The 13,296-nt window shown below is 40.7% G+C and overlaps 1 protein-coding gene across 3 annotated transcripts in view; it reads left to right on the top strand.

The window, feature by feature from the left end:
- LOC141573434 (uncharacterized) overlaps positions 1-13,296 on the top strand; it is a 147,830-nt gene that overhangs the window by 49,351 nt on the left and 85,183 nt on the right. Inside the window, exons 20-22 of one of the 3 annotated variants that reach the window (XM_074341570.1) lie at positions 2,547-2,711; positions 5,216-5,440; positions 12,091-12,214. Coding sequence is in view for 2 of the 3 variants with exons in the window: in XM_074341563.1 (XP_074197664.1) it covers positions 5,216-5,336; positions 6,058-6,292 (356 nt within the window). In the remaining variant the exon portion in view is untranslated. Of the gene's footprint in view, positions 1-2,546; positions 2,712-5,215; positions 5,441-6,057; positions 6,888-12,090; positions 12,215-13,296 lie in introns of those variants that run through there. The other 2 variants (XM_074341564.1, XM_074341563.1) reach the window with 2 other exon arrangements.

Raw genomic sequence — 13,296 nt, forward strand, 5'->3', positions numbered from 1 at the left:
ATTTCATGTAAATCGAGTTACTTCATGTAAGTGGAAGCATCTATTGTGACTGACTTCTTTCACACTGAGTAACGTTTTCAATATTTGTCCAAGTTGTGGCCTGGGTCAGTACTCTATGCCTTGCTATTGCTGAATAATATTCCACTGTATGGCTGGGCCCCTCTGTTTACCCATTCATCACGTGATAGACATTTGTGTTGTTTCTGCTTTTTGGCTGTGATGAGTAATGGCGCCGTGAATATTCCTGTAGGAGTTTTTATATGAACATTTGTTTTCAGTTCTCTTACGTGTGTGCCCAGGAAGCAAAATTGCCTGGTTATTCAGAAACCAAATGTTCAACTCACTAAGGACCTGCCAGGCGTTTTTGCAAAGTGGCCAGGCTGTGTTACATCCTCACCAGCAACGGCTGCGACCTCTGCATCTTCTGTGTCCTCATTAGTGCTCGTTACACTTTTTTTGATTATAACCTATTGTAGTGAGTGTGAAGCGGTTTCTCCTAGTGGTTTTAACTTGATTTCCCTTACAGCTAATGATATTGAACATCGTTTCGTTGTGCTTATTGGTCATTTGTATATTTTCCTTGATAAATGTTTTTCAGATCCTCTATTCATTTTTTAATTGAGTTGCCTTTTTATTGTTCTGTAGTAGGAGGTTCTTTTTGTTTTTGTTTTGTTTTTTTTTTTTTTTTTTTGGTAGATACAAATTCCTTATCAGATAAATGATTTGAAAAAATTTCTGCTGTGTGTTGTTTTTTCACTTTCTGGATGGTGTCCTTTGAAGCAAAGTTTTAAAATTTGATGAACTCCAATTTATCTCTGTTTTCTTTTTCCTTGTCCTTTTGGGGTAATATTTAATATCTGAGGTATTTTATTTAACCTTTTATATATAAAATAACTTAATTATTAGGACCATTCTAGGAGACGGGTGCTGTTGTTGTCCCCAGTCTATGGATAGGAGACTGGGATGCAGAAAATTTCACTGACTTATCAGTGTCAAAGCTACCCAGTGCTGTGGGAGTTCAGACCCTCATGTTTGTCCCCAGCATCTGTGCTCTTCACCACCATGCTCCACTCCTTCCTGGAATCGTTAATGAAAAATCTTTACTTTTTTGATTTCTTGTTAGTTTTTGTTTTTCTCATTGGGGCCTCATCTCCTCATTTTCCTTAAAGAGATCAGTGTAGGTTTATTTTAGGTCTCATGTAGGCAGAAGCATTGCTATCAGTTAACTTCTTTATTACTCACTCCCCATTGATGGCTGTTGCTAATTGACCTACTGAAGTCTTGCTTTAGTCTTTCCTTCTCATGACACTAACAACAGAGTCATGACTTACAGAATGCTTAAAGAAGAAAGTACTTGATTGATTTTATTTTGCTACCCAATCAAACCAATCAAATAAAAACCCCAGAGTTGACACAGACGATAAGCCCTCCAGAATAGGCTCACTGTCTTCCTTGTGTTTCATTTGTTTGGTCACAGTGTCTGGATAGTGCCTTTCTGTCCAGCAGTTTTGTTAGGATACAGTGCTCGTGAATCATTGTAAGGACAGAATTTTAACAACAGACTGTGCTGTTCATTTCACGAGGGAAAAGTTAATATAGAAATACTGCTCAGATCTATTTTAAAATTAAGCTTGGAATTTTGAGAAGAGTTCAAGAAACCATACAAAGATCTTTTTCACTAATTTTATATCTATCTTAGACACATTATGGTTACATAGCAGAGTACCTTATCAAGTAGATTTGACAAGAGGTGTGTATTATTGATTATTTGTTTTAGTTGAAATATTCTACCTGGGATAAAATATTCAGTGCCCATAAATGAACAAATATGTTTGTATTTCTATGCAACATGGGAGCAGACTTCATATGTTTCTATATAATATATATGACTGTGTGTTTTAATCTGTCTTTCAGTGTTTTTATAGTTTTTCCAGCAATGTTGTAACTTTAGAATTCTTCTAAGAAAATCACCCCAGATTCTAGTGCAGTTTGTACTGTGTATCCTGTCTTACGCATGGGATTCCACTGTCCCCAAAGGGAGGAATTTCCTCTTCTATTGTGTTAGTATCAGAGTTAAAGGAACTGCGATTTCTAGGCCTTTGCTCTCCATGTGTTTGCATTTGGCTGTCAATCGCGATTTTCCCTTTCTTGAGTTTTCATTGTTCAATTAGAATTTTTGAATATAACTATTAATATGTTGCATCGATCTCCCTAGAAACTTGATGTGTTTGTGCTTTTCAATTTTCAATTTATGTAAAATGTAAATACACACTTGTTTTTAAGTAGTCCTTTTTCACTAGATATTTGGTTACCTCTTTATAGTTAAAATATTTTTTTCCCAATGAATGAATCGGTGTGCATATTTTAAAAGATACCTTACTTTTTATTTTTCTTATTGTAACAGTTATATTCATTGTAGAGAATTTAGAAAATACGGATATACACAGTAAAAACTTCACAATGGCCTCTAATCTCACCTAGACATACAGATGTTAGGTTTGAAAATGAGAATTACAAGTCCTCTCACATTGTTCTTCTTTTTCAAGTACGTTCTGGTTACTGAGACCCTCGAATTCCCATATGAATTGTAGCAGCAGATAGTCAGTTTCTGCAGAGGAGACCGCAGGGATTGTGATCGAGGCCACGTTGAATATACGGATCGTTCTGGGGAGCACTGCCATTCCAAGAGCGCTGTCTTCTGATCCAGCAATGTGCGTGGTTTGTCTGTCCTTGTATTTAGGTTTTGTTTAATTTTTTTTTAACAATGCTTTGAGTTTACAGAGTTATTTTACTTTTTTTTTTTTTTGCCTTTATACTGAGGACAAGTGTGCCAGGTACCGGGATCAGAAGTGTATTTGAGCCCCGCCACTTGCTGCCACCATGGTCGCTGCGCTCTTGCTTCACCCGCTCTACAATCTTGCACAGAATAGGACCTCAGTAACTCTCTCTCTCGAATGATTGTATGCTTGTTGGATGATGCTTGAGAGTCCGTGCGATGATTTTTTTTCCCCAGCCTTTCCCCACTTCTTTACTATGCCCTTTCTCTTCCTTTCCTCCAGCCTGGGTTTCAGTTTACCTGTGGCATTGATTTTTCTTGTCTGTAGACACTTCCTTTCACTGGTTCACAATAATTTTACATGTGGGCTGTGGAAACTTGCTAGATGTCAAGAAAGAGCCAATCCATTGCATGCTAGTATTTTTAGAGTGCATTATTGTTTTATCGATTGAAATTAAATCAGGGTGACCCCCTGAGCCCTCCCATGAGCTGTTTTTGCCTTCCTACAGGTGATAATGCTCTGGCTGCTGAATGTGCCCTTTCCCCAGACTTGGTTTTGGAGTTAAGTCACCATCAGTGGAGCCCTCTCTTTAAAAGATGAAGAAAATATTTGCTCCTTCTCCCTGGTTGGGGACTTGGATGAGATGAGGCAACAGATAAAGAATGGAGCCCCACCTCATTCTAACACCCGATTATTCCGTTTCTTTCTCCACGGAAAAAGAGTACAATTCAACACTATAAAGATTGATTGTGAGCAAATGAGATAGACAGGACAACCGATCATTTATTAAATATACTTTCATGCCAGAAACAAATGTATTATACACACAAAAAACACAAAAAGCACGGTAGTACCGTGATTACAAACGTGGGTCCGAGTTCGAGTCCTGCTCTGGAATGACCAGTCCTGTGAGATGGAGAACTGGTAGGTTGGCTTAGCCTCTCCCGGGCTTGTTTTCTGTCCTGCAGAGATGGGGCTCGCTATGGGTCCCTCCCCCTTAGAGGTGCTGTAGTGTGCAAATGATGCGCGTGGGCAGCCCGAGCACAGCTGCTCATTCCTCGTAAGTGCAGGAGAGCATAGCTTTTGTGGTGAAGGCTTTATAACAGCCCCGTGTAGACTCTCAGTGCTCCAAAGGGATGCCTTGTGGTTTGCAGATGGGATTCTCATTTCTGTAAATACCCAAGGATTTTGTAATTGGGCCCTGCTGATTTGAATCTATTCTTTAGAAAGTACATATTATAGATATATTTTTCAAGCATGCATGCTTTTTTCTTTTATTATTTATAGTTCTACCCTCTCTCTTGGTGGGACTTTTCATGGAATCCAGGAAACAGCCCTAAGCCACCTAGCTCTTCACACGTCTCCGTGGCGGTTTTCTTCCCTGACTAGAAGAGGGTTCTGCATAGGGAATTTTCTTTGTTCCCCTTTTCTTGGAGTCTCTCTGTCTGTCTGCCCACCTCTCACCTGTCCAACTGTCCATTTCTCTACCCACTCATTCTTCTGACTTGTTCCAAAAAGCATTTCAGGCAGCTTACAGAAGAACAGATACCAAATAAACAGGTGAGAAAATGGGGCCAAGTTCAGACAGTGAGGCTAGGAGGCGAGCCTGTGTGAGGGTGGCAGGCATGAGAGACACGCGTCTGCCCTGTGACTTTTATGATCGACAGCAAGAGTGTGCCTGAGGCTCCCAGCAGACACAGGGAAGCAGGGTTTGTGGGAGATGCTCACTGGCTGTGAAATAAATAAGTGGCTGAGGAGAAGCCCAGCCTTTCCAGCTACTAAGGCTTAGGAGAATATTTTGAGTGTCTTCAACATCAGAGTATTTCTTCTTTTCTTTTGTCAGAGTTCTACATATAGTTGGTTACATTCTGTACCTGGAAATTTCTACAAAATTTCTTCCCACGTGAGTCCTATGACTCGGGAATGGGGTGGTTCTGCTCATTGACTGGGGTTGGCCAGAAACCGAAAATGACAGCTTCAAAGGAGCCTGGGATTTGTCAGTTATGTTTTGTCAGTACTGTAGAGTTCAAAAAATGCTTTCACAGTATCTCTCCATCTGAGGCGGCAGCGTGCTCTCTTACCAGCATCAGGAGCTCAGGGCCACGGGATGGTGGGGGCTGACTGCATTGCCGTCAAGACAGCTGAGCTAGTCACTGCAGGTGTGGTTCTTTTACGTAAGGACTTTCATGTTCTTTACTTGAATGTTTCAACAGGGAGTTAATTAACTGAGTCAATTAACATTTAATAAATATGATGCTTGGTTGAAAAGACAGTTATAGACAGAATATAATCTCTGAAGCCTTTAAAAACGGTTTCATTAATGAAATATCAGTGGGGGAGATACACAGTTTATCTTATTTATGCCTGTCTTTTAAAGTAACAAAGAAAGAAGACAGAAAATGCAGAGGATGGTTTCTGTTCTTCCTTTCTGCTTGCAGGTGCCCTCACCTCCAGTAGCATCCATCCAGACACCGGAACTGACACTGGCCGTGCTCAGAAATTCCTCAGCCCTGAAGACACAACTGACAAACAGAAGGGGGCCACGCCCTTTTACAGCAGGTGCTCTCACTTTGTTGATCCTTATGTAACTGAGCGGTGTCAATCAGGATTGCCCGTTTTACATTGTGTGGCACTGCTGCGGTGTCTCCTAGTTACTTGTTTCTGTAAGTATTCATGTATTATTACCCACTGCGTGGTACTACACGTCTAAAAATGCTTTTTTTCAGATGAAAAATAATGTGCGTTTAATATAATATGTCTGAAAAAAGGGGCAAAAGATTCTATCATGGTCCCTCTACTCAGAGATAATAATTAACAATTTAACATTTATTTTCTGTTCTTTTCGTTAGTGTGTATCATCTCTGTCATAAAAACCAGTGAGCACTCTGTCCCTGTTTACTGTTCGGAGACCTCCATTTTCCATTCCGCTTATTACATGTTTTTCTACAATATTCTATCTCCCCTGGCATGATTTTTAAAGACCAGTGTAGCATTCTGTCTTATGGAGGCATCGTCCATTTTACTTCGGACTTAAATAAACTTTTAAATTCCAAGTATACTTAACTGAAATACTGAAAAGAGAACTGTGGTGGTACAGGAAGGCCCCTAACTCCCTTCCCATTATTTCCTGGGAGTAAAAGCTGTTGAAAATTTGGTATATATATTTCATGACATTTATGCCTATGAGATACATATATATACACATATGAGAAATCAATGTATAGGTGTGTGTATATATGCTTTATTTAAAAATGAGACCATACTATATGTTTTTCTGCAGCTCGCTTTATTCACTCAGGGGTATATCATGGACGTCCTCCCACTCCAGACTCACCCGGCCCTTTCAGATAGATTGGAGGGGTCTCCTGATGTGCGGGTGTCATCTCTTGTCCACGGACACATTTGGTGGGAGACTGCTGTGGACAAGGCCCTGGACCACGGCGAAACGCCGGCTCCCTCAGTGCCCGCAGCTCGCCTTGATTTACCGCATCATTGTCTTGATGGTGGACAGTTAAGTTTTCTCCATTTTCCACTGTCAGAAAGAATGTTTGAGTTGCATCCTTCTTGTACAGACATTCCTGTGATCTTGTATGTGTATTCCTTTAGTTAAGGCTTCTGGAAATTTAGTCCCTGGATGTGACATTTACATTCATCACAGACTCCTTTCAAGTGACTAGAAATTCCTTCTCCATTGGGGAATGAAAAAATGCACAATTACTTATGTAACCAATTCTCTATCGCTGGATATGATTTCACTTCAGTTTTTCTTCCCACCTTTGTATACAGTGCTGTGTAAATGCCCTGATGGGTACATCTTTTTGGACTGATTTTTTTTTCCTAAAGGAAACGATTCCTAGAAGTGGAGTTGAGTCAGTGTGTATGTACGTATTTCAGAGCTTACAAATCCATTGATATGTCATCCCCTGAAAATGTCGCTCATGATTTGTTCTCCCAGAGATAGACACTAGCTAGAATATCTTAAAAATATTTGCCAATATGATAAGCAAAAGTGCTTTTTCATTGTTTTTGTTTGCATTTGATGACCAGTGAAGTTTTGAGCATTTTTCACTCATTAGCCATTTGACTTTTTTAAAATGAATGATTCCTTTTGTCCTTTGCCCACATTTAAGTGAGGGAGCTTCTTTTTGCTTTGTGACAGCTTTTTGTATGTTATGAAAATTAACTTCGTGAATTCATCAACATGTATCACAGAGCTTTTTCTTGTCATTTCTTTCCTTTCATTTTGTTCAGGAATTTTTTTGATTTTTGTTGTGGCTCAAACTATTCTTAGGATAGTAAATGTCTTCCTTATGGGTTTTATCTTTGACATTATTCTTAGAAATACTCTCTTATAATGGAATAAATCTCTTCTGTAGGTTTTTATAATCTCTAAGATGGAGATTATAATAGTACATGTTATAATGAGGAGAAGTTGAGTTAATAAGAGCAAAGAGTTGTATTTGCTGTTACTAGTACTTTTTAATATTTACATCACTATCTGCAATTTATCTTGTGGTCATTATGACAGGAATGGAATTTATTCTTTCCAGGTGATTCTCTGTCCCAGGACAATTATCGAATTCATAATTTTTTCTTTGATTTGAAATCCCACCTGTACAAAATACTTACATACACTAGTGTCTCTTTTTGAGTTCATGGTTCCCTTCTGTCAATCTCCTTTCCTTACTCCAGCACCATATCTTACATATTGTAAAAATTTATTTAATAACTGGCAGTCTGATTTTTTTTGATTCTTTTCTTCCATCCCAAATTTTCTTGTCAAGTATTATGACTTTATTTTTCCTGAAGAATTCCAAAATATTTTGTTCAAGTTAAAAAAAATCAGATTGGAATTTTCATGGGATATTTTAGTAAGTTTTGAATTATTCTTAGGAGAACTTACATCTTTACAAAACTGCTTTTCTCCATGCAATATGTTTATGTCTCTACATTCATACCTCTTACTTTAACCCTCAGTATAGTCCTGAAGTTTCTCCATTTAGAATATGGGCATAATTTTTGAATTTATTCCAGATTATTGTTTATGTTTTAGTTAATTTTGTAAGTGAGAATTTTTTGCTATTATATTTTTAAATCCTTAAAACTGACATTTAGAAAGGAAGATTCGGTTTGTCAATACTTACTTTGTAACTTGTCATTTAAAATTGTAAGTATTAAGTACTTATTCCAGAACCCTTTCTTTTCTGTTTTTAAAATTTTTTTCCAAGGTTCTCAAAATGTTCATAGCTAAGTAGTTTAGGTGGGGACACAGATGGAGAGAGGTAGTGTGGCTCACGTACAAACTGTGAGCACATTCATGGCTGCCTTTAGGCTGGAGAAGCTGCAGAAGAGCTCAGGTTAGACCAAGGGTGGCTTTTTCTGCACTTGAAAGCCAGCTTTCCTGTCTGTATGGTGAAGCCTGGTGGGCGTGGCAGGTAGATGATCAAGGTCTGATCAAGGTCATTGGCTGCACAGAGCGCTGTGTCTGTGAGAACTGGAGACCATTACCATGGGAAATGCTTGGCGCCAGGAACACTGCAGGGGAGCTGGGGAGACTGTGTGTTAAGGATTTTCCAGCCCTGGGAGTGGGAAGATGAGACTCTGCATTCAGATCTGAGTTTGAATTCATCCTCTCTTGTTTACTGGTCCTCTGACTTTTGTCAAGTTATCTACCCGCTTTGAACTCCTGTTTTCTTGTCTCTCAAAACAGGAGAATTACAGCCTGCTGCTAGAGTGTTTGCTCAGGGTAAATGATTTGTGTCTATAAGATGCCACGTACAGTCACAATCTCAGTGAGAAATGGGCTGTCGCCTCTTCTTCTGCAAATCAGTGCTCGATAAGACATCGGGGGAAAGCCAGTCCCTAATTTGTATGTGATGCAATGAGGAACAAAATTAGCGTCTTGCCTTTCCCTAGCAGTATTCTTACTTCTTTGCTTCATTTACCTCTTTCCTCCTTTACTCTCCCATTTCACCTCCTCCACCAAAAGAGTCTGAGTTTGTCTCAGAACACTATATTCAAATTACTTTAAATGTTGGCTCATCCCCATGAAATTACAGTGAAATTAAAAATAATCTGTACACGTCCCAGACATGATTATATTTGATTTACACACACACACACACACACACACAATCAGGCTACCTCCCATTTGCTGAGGGAGAAGGACCACTTTTTCTGAGATTTCATTCACTGAGCGTGAGAGCAAAGTCTCTTAAGCAGAAATTCGCCTGGCTTCTTGCATGGTTTTTTCAATTGGATTTCTGCTTTGTGTCCACAGAAATAGTCTCCTATTAGAAGAGGGGAAGTGGAGATACAGATATTCTGCTGAGATATTGGTTTCATCATATTTGAGTTGAAAAGGACTTACGACAGCATAGAGTCGTACCTTTTTATGGGTGAGAATCCATGATAGTGTAACTTGGACAAGAACCCGGGTCTTCTGTCTTCATGTCCACGCGGATGAAGAGGCAACTGAGTGGGGGATGGCAGGGATCCTTGCTTGAGTTCCGGGGTCTTGCTAGTTTCCATTGTTCAGCTGCCTTTAGTTTATGTCCATGTGGCCTCTCATGGGAAGGTCACTCTATCCTGATAGATTGAGTTTCTAATCAGCAAAAGGGTCTGGACCCACTCATGTTTCCCAGAGATTTTCTGCTGACCTGCTGACACTTTATATATATGAGACATAAGAAACTGCTGAATATAAAATCCTTATTGTTATCATTGCCCTCGAGTTCCACAGAAATGGGGTGCTGTCTCAGGCTGTCTAAGGCCAGCTCTGAACAAAGATAGGGTGATAGGCTGTGCAGCTGGACACTCCCCAGTCGAATGGGATTTCCAACTTAGTTTTTAGAATCAGGCAGATTAGTTCAAATCTTACCTTTACCAGTTATTAGCGTTGTGACCTTGAGGAAGAAACTTTACGTTTTTGGGGACAAATTTCTTTATCTGTAAATAAGTTCAGTATTTAATTTAGGGTTTTTGTTTTAGAATTGAATGAGCTAATTCCCTCATTTATTCCTAAAATACTGATCACATGGTTCTATGCTGGTGACTTAGTGGTTGATTACTAAGGGACTCAGTAGTGAGAATGTGGGTGAGGCTCCCTGGATAATAGAGCTTATATTCCATGATATGCTTTTAAAAGACTGGATTGCAGTGGATTTTTAGTAAATGTCCATTCCTTTCCTTATCCCCATTGATTGTGTATATATCTTTATACTAATATATGAACAATTTTTTATTGCAATATAAGTCTTTTTGTAGTATTTAAAGTATGCAGCTATAACAAAAATACGTGAAATAAAATGTTTTGAATTTATTTTCTTTTCAATGAGCAAAACAAAATAAAATAGAAAAGAAAAGTAAAAGTTTTGAAGGAGTAGAAATAATTTTATTTCCGTGGAATCGACTCTCTATGTTAGGTTTTTCCGTTGTGTTTTTAAACAGCATATAAAATTGACAGGTTTTGACTTCAGTGTTGATAGCTGGGTGAGTATAGGTTTTTTTGTGGTTGTCTTTGATGAATTATTTGCACTAGATCATAAATAATGTGCATGTAACATATTGGAAACGAGGAAAGAGTGGAGACATACTACCTCCAAAGCAGTCATTTTGTTACCGAGTCCAAACTCATTCTGCTCACCAAATGACAGGCCAATAAACTGGGAGATGAGGTGTTGGAGCAAGGAATAGTGACTTTATTTGCAAAGCTGGCAGACCCAGAAGATGGCAGACTGATGTCCTGGAGAACCATCTTCCCCAAGTCAGAATTGAGTCTCCTTTTATACTAAAAAGGGGCGGGGCTGCAGTTGGTTGTTGGAAACTTCTTGTTGTATGAATTGCTTGTCCTTTGAATCCGCTGTTCTTGCAGCTGTCTATGTGGATCAAATCATGTTGCCCCTGTAAAACCTCCAAAAATAAAACAAAGTTATTCTCTATTTTGCAACTTGCCATCTCTACGTAAGTGCAGATAAGTTAGCATCCTTCAAGATCACGGCCAGGAGAAGAGGCTGTCCTGGATATTTCAGTCTAAAGGCAACTTTCTTTTACAAATGGTGCAGAGATAGCAAGTCTGAGTCTAGAAAACAGGGCACAGGGTTAAAGCCAAAGGAACAGACCTAACATGGGGTCAAAATTGTTCTTTTCTATTACAATTCCCTTTTCCACTTCATAGATAAATTTAGTAAGAAACATGAGCAATTTTGTATTTTTGCTTCTTAATAACCGATAAGTGGGCCAACTATATATTTGAGAGCAGGGATGCTGTGCGGGCATAGGGGACACAGCAAACTCTTGTTGGGGGTGGCCGACCCTGGAACATGTCTGATGCCCCGTGAGTGTTGGTGAGGGTCCCCCTAGCCAGCAGCTCTCTTTAGGAGCCAGCATATGGGCATTGATATCTGGAGACCTCATTTTCGGTTGCAGGAAATTTTTTAGATACTGCGATTGTAAAATCACTCCAGCTGGGGATAATTAGGGAAAAAAGGAAAAGGAAAAGGGTTTGGAGTAGAGTAGAAGAGAAGGACATCAGATCACCGAGCCTGAGTGCTTGGCAGCGGGGCTTCGGGGGAGAGGGGAGCAGACGTGGGGAGGGGCCTGGCCCCGGAACCAGCTCCTGCACCTGTCCCCGTGCCCAAGCCACATAGCTTTTAATTGGGCCACCTCTCTGGGCTGGATGTCACCCTGGGCAGAACCTTGAGAATCGAAGGTAAGGGGTGGGCAGCACTCACCTAGGGCTTCACTGTGGATTTCGGTCAAGTCCACAGTGCCTTTTCTGGTCATGTGTCTTCACTTGTCCTTTATCTCAGGATCTGAGGAGGAGGAGAAAGGAACTCAGGTAGAGATCCAGGAAGATATCCTACTGTGTTAAGAGAGGACAGACACAGTGACACGGGGAGCGAGGACACTTGCAGCAAAGTAAAATTACTTCACAACTATTGCTTCAGAGTTGCAGGTGTGAGAGAGCCTAAGCCTGTCTCAGAGTGCAGGGGACAAGTGGAAAGGAATGGCAAAATTGCCACTGAAAATTGAAATTTTGTTAAATAGCCTGCTACTGTTGCTTGTATCACTTGAATGAATGCAGGCATATTTCTGTGGGCATTTATAGGTTCACTCAACCCCACCAGCCCCTCTTGCCCCCATCGGGGATGGGATTTCTCAAGCACAGTGCCCCTCCTGCTTGGGTGGGCCACGCTGCGTGTCCTCGCCTGGGGCCGGGCTGCTGCAGGGCACTGATTCCCCGAGGCCCGGCCTGGGAGACACGACAGGAATATCTCTGCTCTCGACTGAGGGCCTCCTTTTCCCCCTGCAGTGTAAGAATGCCGGTGACTGAGTTAGAAGCATGCTCCCAAGCTCTCCATGTCCTTGCCATTCAGAAGCGGACCCTGGAAGCTTCCAAATTTCTCCAGAATGCGTTCTAAATTCACCTTCGGCAGGTGAGATTATGTCTTTACACAAGTGGAGGAATTTCTGCCGTTTTCCTGGAACTTACTCACCACTAGTCCATCTGATTTTTCTGTGCTAGGATTCAGTATGGCCTGCTAAAATATGTGGAGTCAGATCTTGAAACACTGATGAAGAGGATCATTTATTTTATTTCTATATATGATAGCCTTTTACTTTCAAAATTCAGAATTATTGGTTCTTTCAGGAATTTTTGGGGGGTTGGCGAAACAACTTTGCTCATCTTTAAGACCTGTTGCTTTGTGCCTCTCTCCTGTCTTCTGTCACTTGTGAGGCGATACCATTTGTGACCCTGTCCGTGTTTTTCATGTTATAAAACATATAGTCTGTTAAAGTACAGTCCCTTTTACTCCGAAGATATTCCACAAAAACTACTAAAACCTGGGTGTGGTTTTAAGAAGACAGAATCATTAGAACATGTACTTGCAGGTTGCTAGTGCAAAATCCCCAAATCAATAGTCTAGCTCAACATCTAAAATCTTTCTTATCTACCTTGGATTTGTATGGATAAGTGAAGCAGTTTGCTAAGAACTCAAGACCAGGGTTAGAATACAGGCTGGTGTAGCTCAGCAGGTCCTCCTGAGCCAGCGCTGTGCCAGAGGGTGGGGCTGATGGGGAGAGGGCTGGGCCTTGGGGAAAGGGGAGGGCCAAGAAGGAGGGGGGTCCTGTCGTTCCTGAGCTCAAAGTTTCATGGCAAACACCTTCACCAGGTGAAAAACTTGGAGTTTCTTCTAAGAACAGTAGGTTTGAAAAGAGTCATAAAAGCACAGGAGTGACAATATCTCTTTTGTGTCTAGTATGGGAGAGCGGCTGTGGGGCCACTTGGGAGACTCGTGAGTCCAGGTGTGCAGTGTTGGTGGCTTCCACCTGAACGGTGGGACAGTCAGTGGGATAGTCACTGGGAAAAAACGAACAGACTTTATGCATGTTTAGATGGTAAAAAGGAAAGGATGAATGATGTCTGTGAAGTTAGGATGGAGTTAGGCCCAGGTTTCTGGGTGGATTAATGAGGTAAGTGATGGTCCAGCTGTGCTCTGAGGAGGGAAAGCTGCAG

This window comes from Camelus bactrianus, chromosome 15 (genome assembly GCF_048773025.1).
Source record: "Camelus bactrianus isolate YW-2024 breed Bactrian camel chromosome 15, ASM4877302v1, whole genome shotgun sequence".
NCBI classification, from domain to species: domain Eukaryota; kingdom Metazoa; phylum Chordata; class Mammalia; order Artiodactyla; family Camelidae; genus Camelus; species Camelus bactrianus.